This window comes from Thalassophryne amazonica, chromosome 9, assembly GCF_902500255.1.
Source record: "Thalassophryne amazonica chromosome 9, fThaAma1.1, whole genome shotgun sequence".
In the NCBI taxonomy this organism is placed as follows: Eukaryota; Metazoa; Chordata; class Actinopteri; order Batrachoidiformes; family Batrachoididae; genus Thalassophryne; species Thalassophryne amazonica.
The window spans coordinates 108600274-108626042 of NC_047111.1; the positions used below are offsets into that span (position 1 = coordinate 108600274).

A 25769-nucleotide genomic window follows, 5' to 3' on the forward strand; every position below is an offset into this window, starting at 1 on the left:
AGACCTATTTCTCTCAAATAGTGTTCACAAATCTGTTTAAATCTGTGTTAGTGAGCACTTCTTTGTAATCCATCCCACCTTACAGGTGTGGTATATCAAGATGCTGATAAGATAGCATGATTATTGCACAGGTGTGCCTTAGGCTGGCCACAATAAAAGGCCACTCTGAAATTTGCGGTTTTGCATTATTGGGTGGGGGGCGTCAAAAATCAGTCAGTATCTGGTGTGACCACCATTTTCCTCACGCAGTGCAACACAGCTCCTTCGCATAGAGTTGATCAGGTTGTTGACTGTAGCCTGTGGAATGTTGGTCCACTCCTCTTCAATGGCTGTGCGAAGTTGCTGGATATTGGCAGGAACTTGAACATGCAGTCGTATAAGCCGATCCAGGGCATCCCAAACATGCTCAAGAGGTGACATGTCCGGTGATTATACTGACCATGCAAGAACTGCAGTGTTTTCAGCTTCCAGGAATTGTGTACTGATCCTTGCAACATGGGGCTGTGCATTATCATGCTGCAACATGAGGTGATGGTCATGGATGAATGGCACAACAATGGGCCTCAGGATCGCCAACCAACCAACTTTATTTATTAGGCACTTTAAAACAACCATAGTGGACCAAAGTGCTGTACACAAAATAAAAATCATCATAAAAGACATAATTCTCATAAGATTGAAAACAAAATACAATTAAAATAATTAAAAGCCATAAAACATGAATAAAAACAACCATACAATAAAAACAATAACATAAAATCAAATAAATGAATGAAGTCAACATCTCACTAAGGAGAAGAGATGGGTTTTCAAAAAAGATTTGAAAACAGACAGAGACAAGGACTGTCTAATTTGCTGAAGCAGGTCCTTCCATAATTTTGGAGATGCAACAGCGAATGCATTGTCCCCTCTGAGCGTCTGCTTAGATATCGGCACACTCAGGAACAGCTGCTCAGCTGACTTGAGAGAGTGGGTGGGTTTATAAGGGTGTATGAGCCAGAGAGGTAGGGTGGGACAAGTGCATTCAGGGATTAAAAAACAAGTAAACAAATAAAATTTAGCGGCTGGTGGAGGCCAACCCCCACCAGACTTGTTTTCCTAGGTAGGTGTTTCAGGCACAACCAGCTGGAAGGAGAACCTGGCGAAGACCCAGTATTAGGTAGAGAGATCATATCTCCACACTAGCCTGGGAATGCCTTGGTATACCACAGGCAGAGGTGGTTAATGTGGCCCTGGAAAAGGAAGCTTGGGATCCCCTACTGGAGCTGTTGCCCCATGACCCGGTTCCAGATAAGCAGCCTTGCATATCTTACCTGTTAGCGGCTGAAGAGGAGTGAGTGAGATGAGTGAATAAAATAATTATTTAATTAAATTAATCCTAAAATGTTTGGGCTGCCAGTGGAGTGAGGCTAAATTGGGGGAAATGTGCTCGTATTTACGTGCACTGGTTAAAAGATGTGCAGCAGCGTTCTGTACCACCTGAAGACGGGCAATCAGGAACACACTAATCTCCACATACAGTGAATTACAGTAGTCCAGCCTAGTAGTAATAAAGGCATGGATTACTGTCTCAAATTGCTGCCTCGAAAGGATTGGCTTCATTTTGGCCAGGCTGTCTCAAATGGGAAAAGCTTGATTTGACAATGACCCTGATATCACTGTCAAATTTCAGATCTGCATCCACTTAAGCCTAGATTTGTTATGGTTGGCTTCATAAATTACTCATAACCATCCCAAAGACGTATCGTTATCTTTGGCTGCTTTCAGTGATGCCAGTATTTGGTTAGACTCTTTCTCTCCGATTGTTCTGTCTGAGTTATTTTCATTAGTTACTTCATCCAAACCATCAACATGTTTATTAGACCCCATTCCTACCAGGCTGCTCAAGGAAGCCCTACCATTATTTAATGCTTCGATCTTAAATATGATCAATCTATCTTTATTAGTTGGCTATGTACCACAGGCTTTTAAGGTGGCAGTAATTAAACCATTACTTAAAAAGCCATCACTTGACCCAGCTATCTTAGCTAATTATAGGCCAATCTCCAACCTTCCTTTTCTCTCAAAAATTCTTGAAAGGGTAGTTGTAAAACAGTTAACTGATCATCTGCAGAGGAATGATCTATTTGAAGAGTTTCAGTCAGGTTTTAGAATTCATCATAGTACAGAAACAGCATTAGTGAAGGTTACAAATGATCTTCTTATGGCCTCAGACAGTGGACTCATCTCTGTGCTTGTTCTGTTGGACCTCAGTGCTGCTTTTGATACTGTTGACCATAAAATTTTATTACAGAGATTAGAGCATGCCATAGGTATTAAAGGCACTGCGCTGGTTTGAATCATATTTGTCTAATAGATTACAATTTGTTCATGTAAATGAGGAATCTTCTTCACAGACTAAAGTTAATTATGGAGTTCCACAAGGTTCTGTGCTAGGACCAATTTTATTCACTTTATACATGCTTCCCTTAGGCAGTATTATTAGACAGCATTGCTTACATTTTCATTGTTACGCAGATGATACCCAGCTTTATCTATCCATGAAGCCACAGGACACACACCAATTAGCTAAACTGCAGGATTGTCTTACAGACATAAAGACATGGATGACCTCTAATTTCCTGCTTTTAAACTCAGATAAAACTGAAGTTAATGTACTTGGCCCCACAAATCTTAGAAACATGGTGTCTAACCAGATCCTTACTCTGGATGGCATTACCCTGACCTCTAGTAATACTGTGAGAAATCTTGGAGTCATTTTTGATCAGGATATGTCATTCAAAGCACATATTAAACAAATATGTAGGACTGCTTTTTTGCATTTACGCAGTATCTCTAAAATCAGAAAGGTCTTGTCTCAGAGTGATGCTGAAAAACTAATTCATGCATTTATTTCCTCTAGGCTGGACTATTGTAATTCATTATTATCAGGTTGTCCTAAAAGTTCCCTAAAAAGCCTTCAGTTAATTCAAAATGCTGCAGCTAGAGTACTAACGGGGACTAGAAGGAGAGAGCATATCTCACCCATATTGGCCTCTCTTCATTGGCTTCCTGTTAATTCTAGAATAGAATTTAAAATTCTTCTTCTTACTTATAAGGTTTTGAATAATCAGGTCCCATCTTATCTTAGGGACCTCATAGTACCATATCACCCCAATAGAGCGCTTCGCTCTCAGACTGCAGGCTTACTTGTAGTTCCTAGGGTTTGTAAGAGTAGAATGGGAGGCAGAGCCTTCAGCTTTCAGGCTCCTCTCCTGTGGAACCAGCTCCCAATTCAGATCAGGGAGACAGACACCCTCTTTACTTTAAGATTAGGCTTAAAACTTTCCTTTTTGCTAAAGCTTATAGTTAGGGCTGGATCAGGTGACCCTGAACCATCCCTTAGTTATGCTGCTATAGATGTAGACTGCTGGGGGGTTCCCATGATGCACTGTTTCTTTCTCTTTTTGCTCTGTATGCACCACTATGCATTTAATCATTAGTGATTGATCTCTGCTCCCCTCCACAGCATGTCTTTTTCCTGGTTCTCTCCCTCAGCCCCAACCAGTCCCAGCAGAAGACTGCCCCTCCCTGAGCCTGGTTCTGCTGGAGGTTTCTTCCTGTTAAAAGGGAGTTTTTCCTTCCCACTGTAGCCAAGTGCTTGCTCACAGGGGGTCGTTTTGACCGTTGGGGTTTTACATAATTATTGTATGGCCTTGCCTTACAATATAAAGCGCCTTGGGGCAACTGTTTGTTGTGATTTGGCGCTATATAAAAAATTGATTGATTGATTGATTGATTGATATACTGGGCCAGGGAATCCAGATCTTGCAGGGGGGTCCCGGTGGTGCCTCCAAAAACCATGACTTCAGTTTTCTTGTCATTAAAATTTAAAAAAAATTCAAAGCCATCAAAACTTTTATGTCTTTGTAACAAGCCTGGCTCGATGGCAAGTCACAACCCAAACAAACTAGCTGGGAGGGGGATAACTCAAAGGTTCAGGCCAATTAAAATAGTTTATTTAACAAACAATAATAATAAAATGCAACATAAATACAAGGCATGCAAATGTAAGTAAGAATCAGTGGTGTATGCAGTGCATGAAGACGCATGAATATGTAGGTGCAAATGTGTTGGTGTGTGAAAACCAAAAGTAACTAAAACAAAAAATGAACTGAAGACAAACCAAATGGGTTACCTGGTGGGGAGAGAGCAGAGAGAGTGAATGAGCATAGCACAAACAATTTAACAGCACAGGTGCCACCACTCAAGCAGCCCCACCCCTGCCTGCCATGGGGAGCCTCCCACAACAGGCAGGGGAGGGCCATGACATCTTCAAGACACCCGACTAATGAAATGAGAGTGTGCGTCATTCTTTTTAAGAGGCACATACATCTGATGGTCATCACCATTGCTACTGTGAAGCACGGAGGTGGATCACTGATGTTTTGGGGATGCGTGAGCTACAAAGGCACAGTAAACGGTCAAAAGTGATGGCAGGATGAATTTTTGATTTAACCTTTATTTAACCAGGTAAGTTTTTAAGAAAAAAAAAAATCTTATTTACAATAACGACCTGGTGCAGCATGTTATCAGAAAATACTGGAAGAAAATTTGCAGTCATCAACCCAGAAGCTGCGCATGGAACATGCTTGGACATTCCAATATGACAACAATCCAAAACACAATGCCAATTGACCTGTCATTGCTACAGCAGAATAAACTGAAGGTTCTGGAGTGGCCATCTCACATCTCCTGACCTCAGTATCATTGAGCCACTCCGTGGAGATCTCAAATGTGTAGTTCATGCAAGACACCACAGGAATTTACAGCAACTGGAGGCTTTTTAACAAGAAGAATGGCCAGCGTTACCATCAGAGTAAATAAAGAGCCTAAAGAAAGGTGACTAAAGTATATTGCAATGTTTACTGGTGGGTGCATGTTTCATGTTGGAACATCCAAGTATTTCCCATGTGCAGCATCTGAGCTGATGAGTGCAAATTTTCCTCCAGAATTTTCTGATAACATGCTACATTCATCCTTCCATCAAATTTGACTGTGCCTTTGTAGCTCACACATCCCCAAAACATCAGCGATCCACTTCCCTTCTTCACAGTAGGAAAGTTCAATTTTGGGCTCATCACTCCAAATGACCTTGTTCTATTCTGTGCTTTTTGGCATATTGTAAACAGGATACTTTGCGGCATTTGCATAGTATTAATCTGCGGTGTCTCTTCCTGTCCCTCTCAGAACTTCCACAGCCCCAGAAGACAATAGCATAAAGTATGGCTGATGGCACCACAGAGTCATAAAAGGTTTTTCCTCTGCTTGCCGTTGTCATTTTTTCCTTTAGGCTACCTATAGGTGACATGTGTATGTCTGTGGATATTTGTATTGAAAAGTAGCCTAGTTTTGTGTATTATTTTGTTCATTCTGCATGTCGGCAGTGACTGACCCACATGAGACTGTGGTTATGTAAGCGCATGCAAGTGAGCGTGGCAGAGGTGTAGTAGAGAGGTGTCATGACACACAAGCCCTTATTTCATAACACCATCATAAAAATGCCAAGGTCCCCCACAACACCCGCAGAAAACAAATCTCTAGAGCTGTCACTGATTGTGATAATCCCTCTGTAGTAAGGAAGATTGTCTCTTGATTGATTCTCGGATGGGAAGGTAGGCGTGGAGATGACTGAACAGGCCCAGTCTTGACACAGACTGTTTCTGACAGACAATGCTGCACGTGGTTGATGTAGGGAGCTTCTGCCGGTCAGGATATTCCTGTCTCTGCTTCCTCTTTCTCCTCTGTCTTATTTGGCCACATTTTTTTTAAAGACCTCCACTCCTATGTGGATCATGGCTCGCTAGCTGTTTTGGTCCTTTGCTTGTTCTTCCCAGGTCTTCCAGTTGATGAAGCACCTGTTGATGTTGTGCTTCAAGAGGTCCTTTTAGCATTTCTTCTGCCCTCCTCTGGACTGTTTCCCTTTGTCCACGTCATGACACTTGAACAAAGCATCAAGTAGGGGATTGCCTGTTGGGGTGAAAGATGGTGGGGACCTTGTATGCTCCATGGCTGCTATGGTACCCATGAATTCTCAACAGGAACACTGAATGGGAGATGGCTAGCGAGGCTCTGGTGTAACAAGAAGTCCTCAATGGTGGATCAGGCGGCGTAGGTGATGGCTTTTCACCCAGTGGCTGTGAAGGTGGATGAAGGCTGCAGTAGGTCCTCAGATCCCAACTGTCTGGGATTTCCCAGCCATTGGACCAGGCTGAGGATCTGTCAAGGGCTCTGTGTTTCTCAGTGTGCAATGACATTCGGATGTTAAACAAACCCACGCACAAGCGTTGCTCAATCAACCTTGGATGTAGTCTTTCTAGGCTGCGCTACACACCCACAAGTGTTTCAGCCAACACTGTAAAATATAATAAGTTGACTTTACTAAAAAAAATATGCAAACTTGCTGCCTTAAAAAAGTAATTTATGTTGACTTAAACGAATCAGACTTGATTAACTTAATTATTGTGAGTGTGCAGTACTAAAATTAAATAACTGTATAATAGTAACTTGTTCATGCCATAGGTATTAAAGGCACTGCGCTGCGGTGGTTTGAATCATATTTGTCTAATAGATTACAATTTGTTCATGTAAATGGGGAATCTTCTTCACAGACTAAAGTTAATTATGGAGTTCCACAAGGTTCTGTGCTAGGACCAATTTTATTCACTTTATACATGCTTCCCTTAGGCAGTATTATTAGACGGTATTGCTTAAATTTTCATTGTTACGCAGATGATACCAAGCTTTATCTATCCATGAAGCCAGAGGACACACACCAATTAGCTAAACTGCAGGATTGTCTTACAGACATAAAGACATGGATGACCTCTAATTTCCTGCTTGCAAACTCAGATAAAACTGAAGTTATTGTACTTGGCCCCACAAATCTTAGAAACATGGTGTCTAACCAGATCCTTACTCTGGATGGCATTACCCTGACCTCTAGTAATACTGTGAGAAATCTTGGAGTCATTTTTGATCAGGATATGTCATTCAAAGCGCATATTAAACAAATATGTAGGACTGCTTTTTTGCATTTACGCAATATCTCTAAAATCAGAAAGGTCTTGTCTCAGAGTGATGCTGAAGAACTAATTCATGCATTTATTTCCTCTAGGCTGGACTATTGTAATTCATTATTATCAGGTTGTCCTAAAAGTTCCCTAAAAAGCCTTCAGTTAATTCAAAATGCTGCAGCTAGAGTACTGACGGGGAATAGAAGGAGAGAGCATATCTCACCCATATTGGCCTCTCTTCATTGGCTTCCTGTTAATTCTAGAATAGAATTTAAAATTCTTCTTCTTACTTATAAGGTTTTGAATAATCAGGTCCCATCTTATCTTAGGGACCTCATAGTACCATATCACCCCAATAGAGCGCTTCGCTCTCAGACTGCAGGCTTACTTGTAGTTCCTAGGGTTTGTAAGAGTAGAATGGGAGGCAGAGCCTTCAGCTTTCAGGCTCCTCTCCTGTGGAACCAGCTCCCAATTCAGATCAGGGAGACAGACACCCTCTTTACTTTTAAGATTAGGCTTAAAACTTTCCTTTTTGCTAAAGCTTATAGTTAGGGCTGGATCAGGTGACCCTGAACCATCCCTTAGTTATGCTGCTATAGATGTAGACTGCTGGGGGGTTCCCATGATGCACTGTTTCTTTCTCTTTTTGCTCTGTATGCACCACTCTGCATTTAATCATTAGTGATTGATCTCTGCTCCCCTCCACAGCATGTCTTTTTCCTGGTTCTCTCCCTCAGCCCCAACCAGTCCCAGCAGAAGACTGCCCCTCCCTGAGCCTGGTTCTGCTGGAGGTTTCTTCCTGTTAAAAGGGAGTTTTTCCTTCCCACTGTAGCCAAGTGCTTGCTCACAGGGGGTCGTTTTGACCGTTGGGGTTTTACATAATTATTGTATGGCCTTGCCTTACAATATAAAGCGCCTTGGGGCAACTGTTTGTTGTGATTTGGCGCTATATAAAAAAATTGATTGATTGATTGATTGATCTTGACTTAGCAGTACTCAAATAAACTTAAATAACTAGATTATAGTAACTTGTTTATTTTGAGTTTACAGTACTCAAATAAATTAGATTACAGTAACTTATTTACTGTGAGCATCCAGTACTCAAGTGACAGCTTAATTCTCTTTAGTTTTGCTCATCCATCATATTCAGCTCAACTTAATTTTCTTGAAGCTACAGCTAACTGCTAACTTTTAGTATTGACTTGGTACACTGTTAGCTACTGACAAGCCAGTTTTGAGTTTCAGCACCACCAACACTTCTGAGTAAAAACACAGGCGATCACAAACTCAACACAAACAATGAGTGAGAGCTTCTGTCTTTGAGCGCCCTGCCCACTGCTGTAAGGAAGTGTCAATATTCAACATGGAACAGTACAGACATGTTGCAGAACACATTAATAGCAAAGCAGTTTTGACTTATGGTCTTGATTTATAACCCAAATAATTCCAGACAGTTTATCGAATTAATGTCAACTCTGTCATTTTTACAAGGTGAAAAATATCGCACATATGTTTTAATTTTAAAGTAATGCGCTAATTCTGAAGGTTTGAGCCTTAACACACACAGATGCCAAAAGGCATTATGGGATAATGAGCCTCCGCTCATCACTGGTTGGTTGGTTTATTTATTTATTTTTTTGTAAAAACCAATACACAAGTTACTGTAACGTGTGTGTTGGTTTTACAAGTAAACGTGTATTTGTAAATATGTCATACTTTTATTTGTAAAAAAGTCATTTGCAAAACTAAAAATTCTGTTTGTTAAGTGTGATTCAGCGCAATGAATAGCGACCGTGTGTTGAACGTTATTCATACTCCCATCTAGTAGATGGAAGTGTTCTAGGTAGTCTAACAAATAGTAAAATATTTACTTAATAAATCAGGGCGGCAAGCACAAGTAATCCCACAGTGCTGACAGTGAGTGAAAAACAGGTTAGAGAAAGCACTGGTAGTCCAAACATGGGCTCACCATGGACGTGTGCGGGCGGGATGTGCAAAGTAAATGAGGCAGATCTGTGCATGTCTGACAGAAAGCCCAAAGGACACTGGGTACGAATGTTTTTTTTTCTTCGAATTTGACTTAAATGGAATACATCAAGTAAAGCATGTCTTCCAATCTCAAAGTACCACTTATTTACTTAAAATGAGTGTTCATAACAGATTGATGAAAACTGAGTTTGGTTCTCTTATCATACTTAATTAATTTGTATATTAGCATTTACAGAGAATGGCTAAGAGTGACAGGGGCATGATTGTGAATCTGGAAGCTCTTAGCTGTGACCTGGGATGGAAGCAGTAGATGTGTGATTCAGTCGTCAGACCCTCGGAAGATGCAGGAGGCTTTTTCCATAGCTGCATCTACGACTGAGCAGCCCGATTTAGGATCCGCTCTTCTCACTGTAAACAGGACGGGACTTGAAAAGGTGCCCTAAACATAGTCTGCTTCACCTTAACCTGTCTGAATTACTGTTTCCATAAGGTCACCAGCTCTACGGTAGAAAAAGAAAAACATGAGTGATGAAATTTAGTACATGGAACATATGGTGTTGTAATGTCAAATCAAATCAATTTTATTTATATAGCGCCAAATCACAACAAACAGTTGCCCCAAGGCGCTTTATATTGTAAGGCAAAGCCATACAATAATTACAGAAAAACCCCAACGGTCAAAACGACCCCCTGTGAGCAAGCACTTGGCGACAGTGGGAAGGAAAAACTCCCTTTTAACAGGAAGAAACCTCCAGCAGAACCAGGCTCAGGGAGGGGCAGTCTTCTGCTGGGACTGGTTGGGGCTGAGGGGAGAGAATCACGAAAAAGACATGCTGTGGAACAGAGCAGAGATCAATCACTAATGATTAAATGCAGAGTGGTGCATACAGAGCAAAAAGAGAAAGAAACACTCAGTGCATCATGGGAACCCCCCCAGCAATCTAAGTCTATAGCAGCATAACTAAGGGATGGTTCAGGGTCACCTGATCCAGCCCTAACTATAAGCTTTAGCAAAAAGGAAAGCTTTAAGCCTAATCTTAAAAGTAGAGAGGGTGTCTGTCTCACTGATCCGAACTGGGAGCTGGTTCCAGAGGAGAGGAGCCTGAAAGCTGAAGGCTCTGCCTCCCATTCTACTCTTACAAACCCTAGGAACTACAAGTAAGCCTGCAGTCTGAGAGCGAAGCGCTCTATTGGGGTGATATGGTACTATGAGTTCCCGAAGATAAGATGGGACCTGATTATTCAAAACCTTATAAGTAAGAAGAAGAATTTTAAATTCTATTCTAGAATTAACGGGAAGCCAATGAAGAGAGGCCAATATGGGTGAAATATGCTCTCTCCTTCTAGTCCCTGTCAGTACTCTAGCTGCAGCATTTTGAATTAACTGAAGGCTTTTCAGGGAACTTTTAGGATAACCTAATGAATTACAATAGTCCAGCCTAGAGGAAATAAATGCATGAATTAGATTTTCAGCATCACTCTGAGACAAGACCTTTCTAATTTTAGAGATATTGAGCAAATGCAAAAAAGCAGTCCTACATATTTGTTTAATATGCGCTTTGAATGACATATCCTGATCAAAAATGACTCCAAGATTTCTCACAGTATTACTAGAGGTCAGGGTAATGCCATCCAGAGTAAGGATCTGGTTAGACACCATGTTTCTAAGATTTGTGGGGCCAAGTACAATAACTTCAGTTTTATCTGAGTTTAAAAGCAGGAAATTAGAGGTGATCCATGTCTTTATGTCTGTAAGACAATCCTGCAGTTTAGCTAATTGGTGTGTGTCCTCTGGCTTCATGGATAGATAAAGCTGGGTATCATCTGCGTAACAATGAAAATTTAAGCAATACCGTCTAATAATACTGCCTAAGGGAAGCATATATAAAGTAAATAAAATTGGTCCTAGCACAGAACCTTGTGGAACTCCATAATTAACTTTAGTCTGTGAAGAAGATTCCCCATTTACATGAACAAATTGTAATCTATTAGACAAATATGATTCAAACCACCGCAGCGCAGTGCCTTTAATACCTATGGCATGCTCTAATCTCTGTAATAAAATTTTATGGTCAACAGTATCAAAAGCAGCACTGAGGTCTAACAGAACAAGCACAGAGATGAGTCCACTGTCCGAGGCCATAAGAAGATCATTTGTAACCTTCACTAATGCTGTTTCTGTACTATGATGAATTCTAAAACCTGACTGAAACTCTTCAAATAGACCATTCCTCTGCAGATGATCAGTTAGCTGTTTTACAACTACCCTTTCAAGAATTTTTGAGAGAAAAGGAAGGTTGGAGATTGGCCTATAATTAGCTAAGATAGCTGGGTCAAGTCATGGCTTTTTAAGTAATGGTTTAATTACTGCCACCTTAAAAGCCTGTGGTACATAGCCAACTAACAAAGATAGATTGATCATATTTAAGATCGAAGCATTAAATAATGGTAGGGCTTCCTTGAGCAGCCTGGTAGGAATGGGGTCTAATAAACATGTTGATGGTTTGGATGAAGTAACTAATGAAAATAACTCAGACAGAACAATCGGAGAGAAAGAGTCTAACCAAATACCGGCATCACTGAAAGCAGCCAAAGATAACGATACGTCTTTGGGATGGTTATGAGTAATTTTTTCTCTAATAGTTAAAATTTTGTTAGCAAAGAAAGTCATGAAGTCATTACTAGTTAAAGTTAATGGAATACTCAGCTCAATAGAGCTCTGACTCTTTGTCAGCCTGGCTACAGTGCTGAAAAGAAACCTGGGGTTGTTCTTATTTTCTTCAATTAGTGATGAGTAGAAAGATGTCCTAGCTTTACGGAGGGCTTTTTTTTATAGAGCAACAGACTCTTTTTCCAGGCTAAGTGAAGATCTTCTAAATTAGTGAGACGCCATTTCCTCTCCAACTTACGGGTTATCTGCTTTAAGCTACGAGTTTGTGAGTTATACCACGGAGTCAGACACTTCTGATTTAAAGCTCTCTTTTTCAGAGGAGCTACAGCATCCAAAGTTGTCTTCAATGAGGATGTAAAACTATTGACGAGATACTCTATCTCCCTTACAGGGTTTAGGTAGCTACTCTTCACTGTGTTGTTATATGGCATTAGAGAACATAAAGAAGGAATCATATCCTTAAACCTAGTTACAGCGCTTTCTGAAAGACTTCTAGTGTAATGAAACTTATTCCCTACTGCTGGGTAGTCCATCAGAGTAAATGTAAATGTTATTAAGAAATGATCAGACAGAAGGGAGTTTTCAGGGAATACTGTTAAGTGTTCTATTTCCATACCATAAGTCAGAACAAGATCTAAGATATGATTAAAGTGGTGGGTGGACTCATTTACATTTTGAGCAAAGCCAATAGAGTCTAATAATAGATTAAATGCAGTGTTGAGGCTGTCATTCTCAGCATCTGTGTGGATGTTAAAATCGCCCACTATAATTATCTTATCTGAGCTAAGCACTAAGTCAGACAAAAGGTCTGAAAATTCACAGAAAAACTCACAGTAACGACCAGGTGGATGATAGATAATAACAAATAAAACTGGTTTTTGGGACTTCCAATTTGGATGGATAAGACTAAGAGTCAAGCTTTCAAATGAATTAAAGCTCTGTCTGGGTTTTTGATTAATTAATAAGCTGGAGTGGAAGATTGCTGCTAATCCCCCGCCTTGGCCCGTGCTACGAGCATTCTGACAGTTAGTGTGACTCGGGGGTGTTGACTCACTTAAACTAACATATTCATCCTGCTGTAACCAGGTTTCTGTAAGGCAGAGTAAATCAATATGTTGATCAATTATTATATCATTTACTAACAGGGTCTTAGAAGAGAGAGATCTAATGTTTAATAGACCACATTTAACTGTTTTAGTCTGTGGTGCAGTTGAGGGTGCTATATTATTTTTTCTTTTTGAATTTTTATGCTTAAATAGATTTTTGCTGGTTATTGGTGGTCTGGGAGCAGGCACCGTCTCTACGGGGATGGGGTAATGAGGGGATGGCAGGGGGAGAGAAGCTGCAGAGAGGTGTGTAAGACTACAACTCTGCTTCCTGGTCCCAACCCTGGATAGTCACGGTTTGGAGGATTTAAGAAAATTGGCCAGATTTCTAGAAATGAGAGCTGCTCCATCCAAAATGGGATGGATGCCATCTCTACTAACAAGGCCAGGTTTTCCCCAGAAGCTTTGCCAATTATCTATGAAGCCCACCTCATTTTTTGGACACCACTCAGACAGCCAGCAATTCAGGGAGAACATGCGGCTAAACATGTCACTCCCGGTCCGATTGGGGAGGGGCCCAGAGAAAACTACAGAGTCCGACATTGTTTTTGCAAAGTTACACACCGATTCAATATTAAATTTAGTGACCTCCGATTGGCGTAACCGGGTGTCATTACTGCCGACGTGAATTACAATCTTACCAAATTTACGCTTAGCCTTAGCCAGTAGTTTCAAATTTCCCTCAATGTCGCCTGCTCTGGCCCCCGGAAGACATTTGACTATGGTTGCTGGTGTCGCTAACTTCACATTTCTCAAAACAGAGTCGCCAATAACCAGAGTTTGTTCCTCGGCGGGTGTGTCGCTGAGTGGGGAAAAACGGTTAGAGATGTGAATGGGTTGGCGGTGTACACGGGGCTTCTGTTTAGGACTACGCTTCCTCCTCACCCAGTCGGCCTGCTTTCCCGGCTGCTCAGGATCTGCTGGAGGGGAACTAACGGCGGCTATGCTACCTTGGTCCTCACCGACTACAGGGGCCTGGCTAGCTGTAGGATTTTCCAAGGTGCGGAGCCGAGTCTCCAATTCGCCCAGCCTGGCCTCCAAAGCTACGAATAAGCTACACTTATTCCACTTATTACAAGTACCATTACTGCTAAAGGAGGCCGAAGAATAACTAAACATTTCACACCCAGAGCAGAGAAGTGCGGGAGAGACAGGAGAAGCCGCCATGCTAAACCGGCTAAGAGCTAGTAGCTGCGCTAAGCTAGCGGATTCCTAAAAACACACAAAGTGAATAATGTGTAAATAATTTAGAGGTGATTCAGCAGAGGGAGTGCTTTAGTTAAGGCACGTGAAGATTACACTGTGAAACAAATCGTTATCTAGGTAACTAGATCAATCTAACTGCGCAGATTAAACAGCTAACAGATACAGAAAAAACACCGCTGTGCTCCGGAACAGGAAGTGATACAATACCGCAGTGAGAGCCAACCACCAGTAGATGTACTGATAGAGAGGTGTGCAGACCTGTAGTTTTTGGATATTTGGGAGGTTAGGGTGTCCACAAAACTGTTTTATTATTATTACGTCTGTCAAATGGTAAATAGACTGCATTTATATAGCCGTTTTCCATCTGCATCAGACACTCAAAGCGCTTTACAATTATGCCTCACATTCACAGAGACACACTCACACATCGCCAAGGACGTAATAAAATCATCTGTGTTTATTTTATACACGCACACACACACACATATATATATATAAATATATATATATATGTGTGCGTGTGTGTGTGTGTGTCTGACTGTTAGCAAGATTACATCAAAACTACTGCACGGATTTTGACAAAATTTTCACCACAGATAGATATTAGGCCGTGGAAGACTCAATTTAATTTTGGAGGTGATCTGGATCTGGATCCAGATTCTGGATCAAGTTTTCACTTTATATAGGCTTTGAAGGATTACGTCAAAACTATTTCACGGATTCTCACCAAATTTGCACCACAGATAGATATTAGGGTATGGAAGACTTGAATTTGGGAGGTAATCTGGATTTGTAGCCGGATTCTGGGCCAAGATTTCACTTTATATAGGCTTTGAAGGATTATATCAAAACTACTTCACAGATCCTCACTAAATTTGCACCCCATGTAGATATTGGGGCAACTTCCACTGATTTATGAAAGTGATCTGGATCCAGATCCAGATTCTGGATCAAGATTTCACTTTATATAGGCTTTGAAGGATTATATCAAAACTACTTCACAGATCCTCACCAAATTTGCACCCCATGTAGATATTGGGGCAACTTCCACTGATTTATGAAAGTGATCTGGACCCAGATCCAGATTCTGGATCAAGATTTCACTTTATATAGGCTTTTAAGGAAGACTGGACTGAATTTTGATGGTGATCCAGATTCGGATTGGTGGACGTCAGAAATCTCTGATTGCTCTTGTGATTGATTAAGCAGTCCTTTGTCTGAATAAGTTGGAGAAACACGGGTCTAGACAGATGTCCAATACAGCAACATACTGTTTGTCGTTATTTATGATGTAACTGATGCAGGAAACTGTGCATTCCCCACATGAGTCAGTTCTGTCTTGATGTCTCACAGCTCTGACAATCAGTGGGAGCAACACAAACACAAGGTTTGCTAGTTAATGATGAATGAGTTGGATGAAGAGAGGAATAAAGAAACTTGCTAATGACCCTCATTAGGAATCTTTTACATGGGGTGACTCAGCATGTTGGTCTCTCAGGCTACAGCTGTGAAACAACACTTTTATCTGATGTGCTGCAAGCTCCCATTGCTTCACGGTGGACAAAGTGTATGACTGCTTTTTGCTTTAGGTAAAAAAGTAAAGCTGTCTACCAAATCCATAGGCAAATGTAATGAAGCTGCTTCACAGAAATCAATTTGTCACATTTCACTAAGCTCAGGTTGCTTCATGCTATGGATTCCAGTGTAACTGTGTTGTGTACACAGCAAAACAAATGAGACTATTTCCTTTTTTCATTATGATGTAAAGTCCACTTCCTGTTTGAGTAAGGCCTTGATGTCAACACATTTTGTCATTCGCTGCAGGTTTCAGCTGGAAATCTTTCTGCTATAAAAGTTACAATGCTGTTTGTAATGTGTGGGAACATGTTTCCCTAAATGCTGCACATTTATTACACAGTATGCTTTTGATATTAATGATGCAAAACAAACTTGCTTTTGTTATTAACATGGCACATGGAGGTTAATTAAATTTTAATCAGTTCATCGTCATTATATGCTCTACTAATGTGGAAACTTAAAAGATGACAGTATTTGTAGTTTTTCAGTCATCATGCTCAGAACCTGGAGGGACTGGACTCATTCATGTGTTCACTTACTGCATTTCACAGAGTACATGTAACCTATGAAAAAGTTGTATCCTTAAGTGGAGCTGAAATGAAGCCAAATTGCAAAATTAACAAAACTGCACACACAAACTAGAAGTTGTAGCAAGTTTCACTCTTTCCCTCAAATATTCCAAATTACGAAACTGTTCACACTGAATGACACCAAGAACAGGCAAAAGAAATAATCTAGATCAAAACCAAAATTTTCAGGTTGAGTATTCCATCAAGTGTTCCGAAAATCAGTTGTAAACCTTTTGCAAAACTGAGTAGAATGTCAAATTTAATAAAGTGCATTTCAAGTTGCAAAAACAAGCAAATACAGGAAAAATAATCTTCATCTACATCTGGATAAACACCCGAATCTAATATAATGGATGCTTCATCATGATCAAACTCATGAATCCACCAGGTTTTGAGGCGCTTTGCTGAAAACCTTTTGAATAATCTCGCCAAAAATCAAACTATTAGCCTTTAACTATTTGCAATAATATTTGTGTGGCCACAATGAAAAAACAGAATGTTTGAATCAACTTAAAAAAAAGTGTTACAATTTGTAAAAACCTGAATGAATTAAGTTGTATGAACTTAAGTTTGTAAGTTAGAGTTGATTTAACTTTAAAACTTAAGTTCAAACAACTTAACTCATTCAGGTTTTTACAAATTGTAACACTTTTTTAAGTTGGTTCAAACATTCTCTTTTTTCAGTGCTTTTTGTTTAAACAATGCATTGTGTGGATAAGTTGTGATTCTCTGTGGGGGTTTGCGCGCTTCTTTAAAGAAGTCCACTATGAATCTGACTCGTCCACCAAGAATATAAGACGACACCTGAGGTAATTCGCACGGCCTTCAGCGGTGACAAAACGTTTTGTACAGAATGTGAGAAACTGTGCATCCTGCACTAACCACAATGTTTCTAAAGTAGGAACTGATGAATAGAGGAAGTTCTTCAGTGTTTCCTCACAGCACAATAAAATCTTGCAAGAACATTTGTAATTTGTTAAAATTGTTGCTTTTATTTGTTTTTCTTTTTCACAGCTTTATTTTTTTATGTAATACATAATACAGATAATGTCAGATTAGCTTCTTTATGAGTTAACAAAATTGTTTTTGCTTTCTTTATTTCATCACTTTGCGTGTCTGCATTTATTGTTGTTAGTCGACAGACATTTCTTTACAGCCCACAATGACGTAAGAGCAAGCAGAATGTAGCTTCCCACGGATGCTGATGTAAACAATGATTATCCATTTCTACACACCAGGATGAAAAATAACTGATGGTGCACAAAGCCATGAGAAAATAAAACATTACCAACCCCAATAAATATCTATTCTGAACTTCTGGATCTGGATCATGATCAGTATTTGATTATCAGTATTTAATGCCTAGATATTGAATATACATGATTTAGTTTAAATGACATTCTTGCATCTTTGCATCAACCAAGGAGGTAAGATTTTCTGACTAGTTTTTGTTTTATGTTTGTCAGCATGGTATCTCATAAACACATGAGCAGATTTAAATTAAATTTTGTGCATCCATTCATCCAGGTTTACTCCAAAATGTAGGTTTCTTTATTTTAGCAGCTACTCTCACATTTAGTTAAATGTTGCACAGTTTCTGTTGTACAACACAATGCATCAAGCAGCTCCCATCTGACCTCCCGAATAGGAACACCACTCGGCACAAGAAGTCTTTTTTTTTTTTGGAACTCGGACAAACTCCCAACCTCCTTGATCTGACCGAACAAAAGACAGAGCACAGCTCTGGGCAAACTCCAGTGTACACTCCCTAATTAACTCGGGATTAACTCATGCATTGAATTTAAAAGAGCTGGGCCCGGTTTCATGAAGCAGTCTAATCTTTTAGTCTACTAAACTTACTTAGTCAACTACGGTTAGTCGCCCAACATTATCCATCTAATCACAGTTTTGCATCAACGGCTGAAGTTATAGATTAACTGTCTTACGTTAGTGGATGTTTGTCACAGGCATAGCAGCCTCGCGAATGCTGTTGTCTAGAAACACCTCCAAGAGTGTGCAAGAGTAATGCTGCATTTACACATAACGCCGACAAGTCACGAATGCCACAAAGTATACATTCTTGGCTGCTGATCATGAATGTGATGATTTGAGGCAGAGGAGTCAAGTCTCCTCAGGAACTGCTGCCACCTGTTACCATGCGTTACGATTAATGGCACGTGTTGCTGGAGAACTATCGGGAACCATTAAGCACGGTCAAGAGTTAATGTTCCGAGTTGTTGGTCACTGTTCTATGCTATTGCGTGTAACAGCATCATGTTGTGAATGAGGTGAATTGTCTCCACACACAACCATATTCATCCATCAGCTGCTGAACAATTTAGATCGCTCCAGTTTGCTCCTCAAAATCCACAGCAGAAGAACTTTGTGACTGCCATGGAGGGGCACAGAGAGGAGGAGGAGACTGAGAGAGCCAGATGTGTGGCTCCACGCCGCTCTTGTCTCACACATTTTCCCAAACATCAGGCACATGCAGCAGGAGCGCTGATGAGCATTGGAATGAAACTTTTAGCCAACTTGGCATCACTGTCTTACTGCAGCAATGAAACTGAATGTGGTGCAGCAGGGATTAATTGTGTGCACGTCAGAGAGGAACGCTATCACGCTCTATTAAGGATCACCACTAATCAAGACGGATCAACACGCTCAGTTGCGACTTCCACGACATGAGGCGAAATAAGGGTGGTGTGTGACATTCGTGGAAGATTTTTTGACAGCCAAAAACATGCTCCACGCAAATCACAAATATCACGCACCAACATGCACTATTAAGAAACCTATTCAGATGCATTAAGTGATGTTAAGAATGTCAGGAATGTGCCAAGAATGATACAAATATGACATTCGGAACGCATCCTGCCTATGTGTAAATGTAGCATAAGACACTGATGTTTTGTTGACTAAAATAAGCTTAGCCTCCTCTATACCAGGCTAAAAACTTTAGTTGGGTAACATGAAACTTTCGTCAACTAAGTGTTTTGTGCAACAGCTAACATCAAAAAATTACTGAACTAAGTGACTTTTTTCGACTAAATAAGATAAGAGTGCTTTATGACACCGGCGCCTTGGTTTGTTTTCAAAAATAGGTTCAAAGCTCAATGCACTTCAGTTTGTTTGAACCCTTTTTGAAAAGAAAGCTCCATCCAGTGGTATCAGAAAATACAGAAAATGCTTCATGAGGCTTCATATGGTCATCTCTGCACTCAGCCCCTCAGCATGAGTCAAACCAAGACAACTAGGAGTCCAACTGAGGTCCTGAAAAGACTGTTCAATTCCAGGCTCATGTTAAAAAAAAGAGCTTAAATGACCTTCCGGACTTCTGCCAAGCCATGCAAAGCAACACACTGACCCCCCCGCTCTCCTGGCTGAGACATTCACAAGCCGTGCAGAGTGTGAGAACCGTCCACGTCGCACTTCTTCAACAACCGTGAGAATCAAGTCGGTTATTTTTTTGACAAATTTGGCTTCAACAAACAAACACATAAACAAGAAACCCAACAATGAGAAAATCCGACAGGATAAAAGGTTATGAATCAGTATTGTTCGTTATTTTTATGACTCACTGTTACTAATGTAATTTCCACACGTTTGTTCTTTGTGACATGATTTTGCTATCAAAGCTGCACACCTTGATGAGTAATAATGTCCACAAGTATTCCCCAAACCCTCAGCACCAAACAGAGGGTTCGCTTGTAGCGACGTGATCCTACATGTCTGACATGATGGAATTTTCTGTCTTTGCATCAACAGCAGCCTGAGGATGAGAAGAGACACAAAGAAAAAAACTCTTCAGGTTGTAACAGAAAAATTGAATCTGAAAAATAAAAAAATAAAAAAAATAAAATAAAATAAAATAAAATAAAAAAAAAATAAAAAAAATAATACTATTTACTAATGACACAATTTCAGGATTTGGCAACAAATTAAATTAAATGGGAAAAAAAACAAACAAAACAAAACTGTTTCGTTCTGTAACTAATCAATATTTTCAGTTTTGGAAATGTTAAACTGTTTTTCAATGATTTAACAACTTCACAATCATGTAGTTTTGGAATGACATTTGTTGAAACATTAGTTCAAGCAACATACAGCATAAAAATTAGTAAAGTATTAAAATTTCCAATTTTATTTTGTGTTTTGGGGTTGTATGTTATATATATATATATATATATATATATATATATATATATATATATATATATATATATATATATATAGTCATTTTACCTAATAAAGCAAATCATAAAATATATGTGGAAAACTTTTTTACTGGATGAGCAATCCAGGTCTAACTTCCTCTAACATCCATACATGGAACATCCTGAGGCGCTGACTCAACGTGGCTGTTGCTCAACACGCCCAGTCGCCAGCCTTTATAACAGCCACCTGCAGCACAAATGCACAAGTTGAATTCAGCAAGGAAGTATGAAGTCCTACAATCTGTGCATCCTACTGAGCCTCGCAGCGACGGCTTTCTGTGTGCCGCTGCCGCAGATTTCTGTGCAAGATGAAGATTTTGCAAAGGTGAGTGTTGTTGCTTTGTCTTGGAAATACTTCATGTCCATTGTCTTCTGTCTAACTCTGCTTGTGGTTTGCAGACCTACCTGAAGAGTTTTTTCAACCTGACAGAAGAGCGTGGTCCGACCGTCCGACGGGGCATCAGTCCGTTGACCCGGAAGCTGAGTGAGATGCAACAATTCTTCGGTCTGCGCATCACTGGTACTCTGGATGCTGACACTCTTGAGGTGATGAAGAAGCCCCGCTGTGGCGTCCCAGATCACAATGTTGCACGTTTCTCCACGTTTGGAAGTGACCTGAAGTGGAAAACAAATAGTCTTACCTACAAGTGAGTGATGGCAAGAGAAAATGTGCATAGAGACAGTTTTGCATGTTGTTACTGAGTATTTATGGGTAGTTTTGCTTTTTTCTGACATGCAGGATAGAAAACTACACCCCTGACATGACTGCCCAGGAGGTCGATGACTCCATTGAGAAAGCCCTGCAGGTTTGGGCCAAAGTCACTCCTCTGAGATTCACCAGAATCTACAGTGGCACAGCTGACATCATGATCTCCTTTGGAACCCGGGGTAGGTGCCAACTTATTTTAACCATCTCTGCAATCAGATTCTTGGTCGTGAAGAATGATGCACTATATACCCTTGTTTACCTTGTACAAAATATATTATTTTCAGCAAATTTCTTGACATTTGCTGGACAATCATTCCCCAAAGTTTTTCATTTGTCTTTGTCGCTTTACATAAAAGTCATGTTCTTTCAAAATTATGCTCCAAATGGTATGATTTGTTGGCAAAATAGGCATCCAGGCAAAATGTCTTTTCCTTGGTTAACCAAGACATGTTGGGAAAGACGATTGGAACAATAGTCTTCCCCAAGAAGAATCCGGCAAGAAATTTGCTGGGCCTTTGCAGGATTCATTACAATTTTTATGGGTTCTGTTATTTTGGGGTCTCCCTGTACATCATATAAATATTAAAATGACATATAAGTAAAATTGACAATAATTTTTTTTTTTTCCCCCAAATGGATCTGTTTGAAGATTCTCATGAAGACAAGCTATTACCACTTTCATGGGACCCACCATGAAAGTGTTCTTACAGGATAATTACTTACAGCTTGATACTGAAAACACTGGATGTAAGGAGGTAAACTGTAACATATGGTGCAAAGTATGAAACACTGTATGAGCATCTTGTAGAACCACTCAAAGAAGTGTGCCTACATTTAACTAAACAGTACCAGCTAACAAACAAAATGAATAACAACTAAACTACAGAAGGCAAAATAAATGATAATAAAATAACTACATTCAACAAAATAAGATACAAATGTATCTTATATTAGCTATATTTATGTGGAATTGGATAAAAAAAAACTGCATAAAACAGGAAATGACATAAGAAATATTTAACTGAGTGGACTTTTTAGTGTAGAATCAAAGAGAGGATTTTAGAGGACCTCAAGATCATCACCTCCCAAGAGTGTCTAGTGAGACAGAGTTAAATTTGTCTAGTGTACGAAGTATTTATAGTTTTGATGTGGTTTTTTTTCCAGATCATGGTGATTATTACCCGTTTGATGGCCCCGATGGAACCCTTGCACACGCGTTCGCTCCAGGTACTGGCATTGGAGGAGATGCTCACTTTGATGATGACGAGTCCTTCACCTTCCGCTCAAACACCGGTGAGTCCTTTATATTTTGAAAACAGCCGGACCACCACGTGTGACAGAAATTCCTTTTAAAGATTTCAGAGAAACTGCAGCTGATATGTAACTGTGCTTTAGGTTACGTCCTCTTCATGGTGGCTGCTCACGAGTTTGGTCACTCTCTGGGTTTGTCTCACTCTAATGACCCCGGTGCCCTCATGTTCCCCACGTACACGTTCCGCAACCCAGACACCTTTGTCCTGCCAAGAGACGATGTCAATGGGATCCAGTCTTTATACGGTTGGTACTGTTTGCTTTGAAAAAGAACTTCTGCAAAATCCTTTCAGTGTTTCTCTTTGGTCTTGCTGCTGCTAATTTTCATCTCATCTCCAGGTTCAAACCCTGATGTGGATCCTTCTCAGCCCAATCCCGAGCCCCCCACTACCCCAGACGCCTGTGATTCCACCATGGTTTTGGATGCTGTTGCCACCCTGAGAGGAGAGATGCTCTTCTTCAAAGACAGGTATCAAAAACCTGATTCTGAACTCAGTCAGGATCTTGTTTTCTCCACATCAAACCCGGTTTATAAGGTACCAAATAATTCCACTGTTTTTTCAGCTTCTTCTGGCGTAGCCACCCTCAGAGCAGCACATCTCAGCAAAGTCTCATCACCAGCTTCTGGGCAAATGCTCCTACAAGTGTGGATGCTGCTTATGAAAGCCAACAATCAGACAAAGTCCTAATGTTTAAAGGTGCGGCGTCAGCGTGCTTTCTGTTCTGTTGAACAAATCAGATGCAGGTATTTGCCTTTGCACAAACTCTTTATCGAAATATTTTTGGTCCCTGCCTCTACAGGTCATCAAGTGTGGGCCTTCAGTGGCTACGATCTTGTACGTGGGTATCCTAAAAGCCTTTCCAGTTTTGGTTTGCCCAAAACCGTGAAGAGAATTGATGCTGCCCTTTACGACACTGACTCCAGAAAGACGCTCTTCTTTGTCGGCAAGAAGTATTACAGGTACGTCCAGATGACATCTTGAGTTGAACTGATTGGCAGAGATCCAAACTGCAGTGGAGTGTGAACATCTTTCAATATTTCTACAGCTATGATGAGGCCCAGCAGAGGATGGACCCTGGATTCCCCAAACATGTGGACAATCTGTTACCAGGCCTGACCGGGAACGTGACGGCAGCTTTCCAGTACAGAGGTGAGCGGCACTCAAAGCTGATTGGACACTTTCAGCGTGTAATTTGTTCAAATTCTAAGATTGACTGTGTGTTTTTGCAGGTTTTACCTACATCTACAGCGGGCCCTATATGTTCGAGTTCAGCCTGACAAGCAGGAGGTTGTTACGCGTGCTGAGGAACAGCTACTTTTTGCAGTGCAATAACTTCTAGGACACCAAACTACCTAAAAAGCTGTTTATAAGAGCCACTGAACATATCAATGAAGGGACCAGATTTGTCTTTGTGTTTATTCCTCGTATGTATATGTCCAGACACACGTATAACCTCAATGAGAGCTGCATCCTATGAGGCTTTTTTAAAATAATGATTGTCATCAAGTAGCACGTTTGTGTCACTATAGTAATTTAATTTATTGTATTTAAATCAAATGTTGTGCATCCTTATTGCTGTTTGAACATTGTGAAGCTTTGACTGTGCATCTGTGAACCTCTGGAAAATGTTACGTGAATAAAATAATTAATAATTCACTGCTTTCATTTTTAATTAATTCATTTTTCTTTTTATGTTTTTACTGTGGCTGTTCATAAAATAAATGACCCCATGAATCAAATAATGAAGCTACACAAAAATGGACAATTACAATTATTTCTTGGCTCCAGCTGCATTCATTCATTCATTTTCAGCCACTTATCTGAGTCGGGGTTGGGGTCGTAGTGGCGGCGGACCAAACAGCTCATCCCACACTTCCCTATCCTCGGCCAAGTCCTGTAGCTCTTCCCAGGGATCCCGAGGCGTTCCCAAGGTTATACTTTTTCATACTCCTATAATTCTTCATTGTTTTCATCAACACTATTTCAAACTGAACTGGAAAGACACGCCACTGCGTTCGTCCGCCTGCCTCAACTGCAGGGGACAGGTCAGTTGTCATGTGGTGGGGGGGCAGGTAGGATTTTAAACATGCTTGGAAACAAAACCACAGACTGTTGATTACACTATGTAACACAATTTTTGTTCCTGGCTTCTAAGTGTTATATTTCAACTGCTTATGTCTAAAGTCTATGGAAAAATGACTCCATTCAGCACAAACTTTGATTTTATTATTATTATTATTTTTTTTTTTACGTTCTAGAAAGTTCTAAAAGTTTCTTGAAATTTCTAGATAATTCTGGAAACTTTTAGAAAATTCTGGACAGTTCTAGCAGTTAAATAATGTTCTAGAAGACTACTCAGTAGTCGTGAAGGCGAATCGAGAATATTCTTGAAAACAGACAAATTTCAAAATATCATTGTCCTGATCACAGAAGCAAGGTTTCTGTGGAATAACAGCTATTTTCTATTTATTTAAGGCATAATAGGTTAGGAAAACACACTGTGTACCCAGGAACAAAACAAAAATAAAAATTTGTTACATAGTGTAATTTATCATTAAGATGTGTTTAGAACCTTTGCTTTGATATCTATTAAATTTTTTTGTACAGCCTCAAATCATATCATGTCACCTCAAGGCACAATACCTGAGTAAGGTCTAGAATGTAAACCTTATGAATCCCATGATGAAGCACAATGGCAACAACAATAAGGAAAAATTTCCTCAGTGTTTTTAGATGGATGGAAAACACCTCAAGCAGACCAGACTTAGTGGGGTGACCATCTGCTGTGATCATACTATTAAGACAAAAGTGTGTGTGTGTGTGTGTGTGTGTGTGTGTGTGTGTGTGTGTGTGTGTGTGTGTGTGTGTGTGTGTGTGTGTGTGTGTGTGTGTGTGTGTGTGTGTGTGTGTGTGTACTACCAGGGTAACACAAAAAGTGAATAAACATTTAGTTCCCATTTAGTTCTGTGGCCCTAACAGTGTGTTATACACAACAAACAACAGAATTAAAAGTTACTATGTACAGATAAAATAATTCCTAAACAAATATATAAAATGATACTAAATGCATCTTAATCTTAATGGAATTAAAAACAGCGTTTGAAACATAGAGTGGTATGTAACGTGGTACATACCACAGGACAATAAATTGCTATTTCTGTTTATCAGTCTGAAATCGCGACATAAGTCACCCCAAGGCACTTCACAAGGGTAAAGTCAACCTCACCCAGCCCTCTGTCTCCTTTTTTCCTTTGTCAATTTAAAGATTCTAGTTTTAGCCCACATGTCTTAGTGTGAGGAAGCCAGCACACCCAACAGGAACTCACACCAACACAGGGAGAACATGCAGACAACAC

General features: G+C 40.1%; 1 protein-coding gene across 1 annotated transcript; it reads left to right on the forward strand.

The window, feature by feature from the left end:
• Positions 1 to 6172: 6172 nt before the first annotated feature.
• LOC117517796 (collagenase 3-like) lies at positions 6173 to 24035 on the forward strand. Its single transcript, XM_034178950.1, has 12 exons — positions 6173 to 6184; positions 15702 to 15706; positions 20599 to 20716; positions 20791 to 21038; positions 21131 to 21279; positions 22265 to 22393; positions 22496 to 22657; positions 22751 to 22880; positions 22976 to 23109; positions 23213 to 23372; positions 23459 to 23562; positions 23643 to 24035. Exons 3-12 carry the CDS (start codon positions 20618 to 20620, stop codon positions 23750 to 23752), a joined length of 1425 nt encoding a protein of 474 aa, XP_034034841.1. The 5' UTR covers positions 6173 to 6184; positions 15702 to 15706; positions 20599 to 20617; the 3' UTR covers positions 23753 to 24035.
• The last annotated feature ends 1734 nt before the right edge of the window (positions 24036 to 25769 follow it).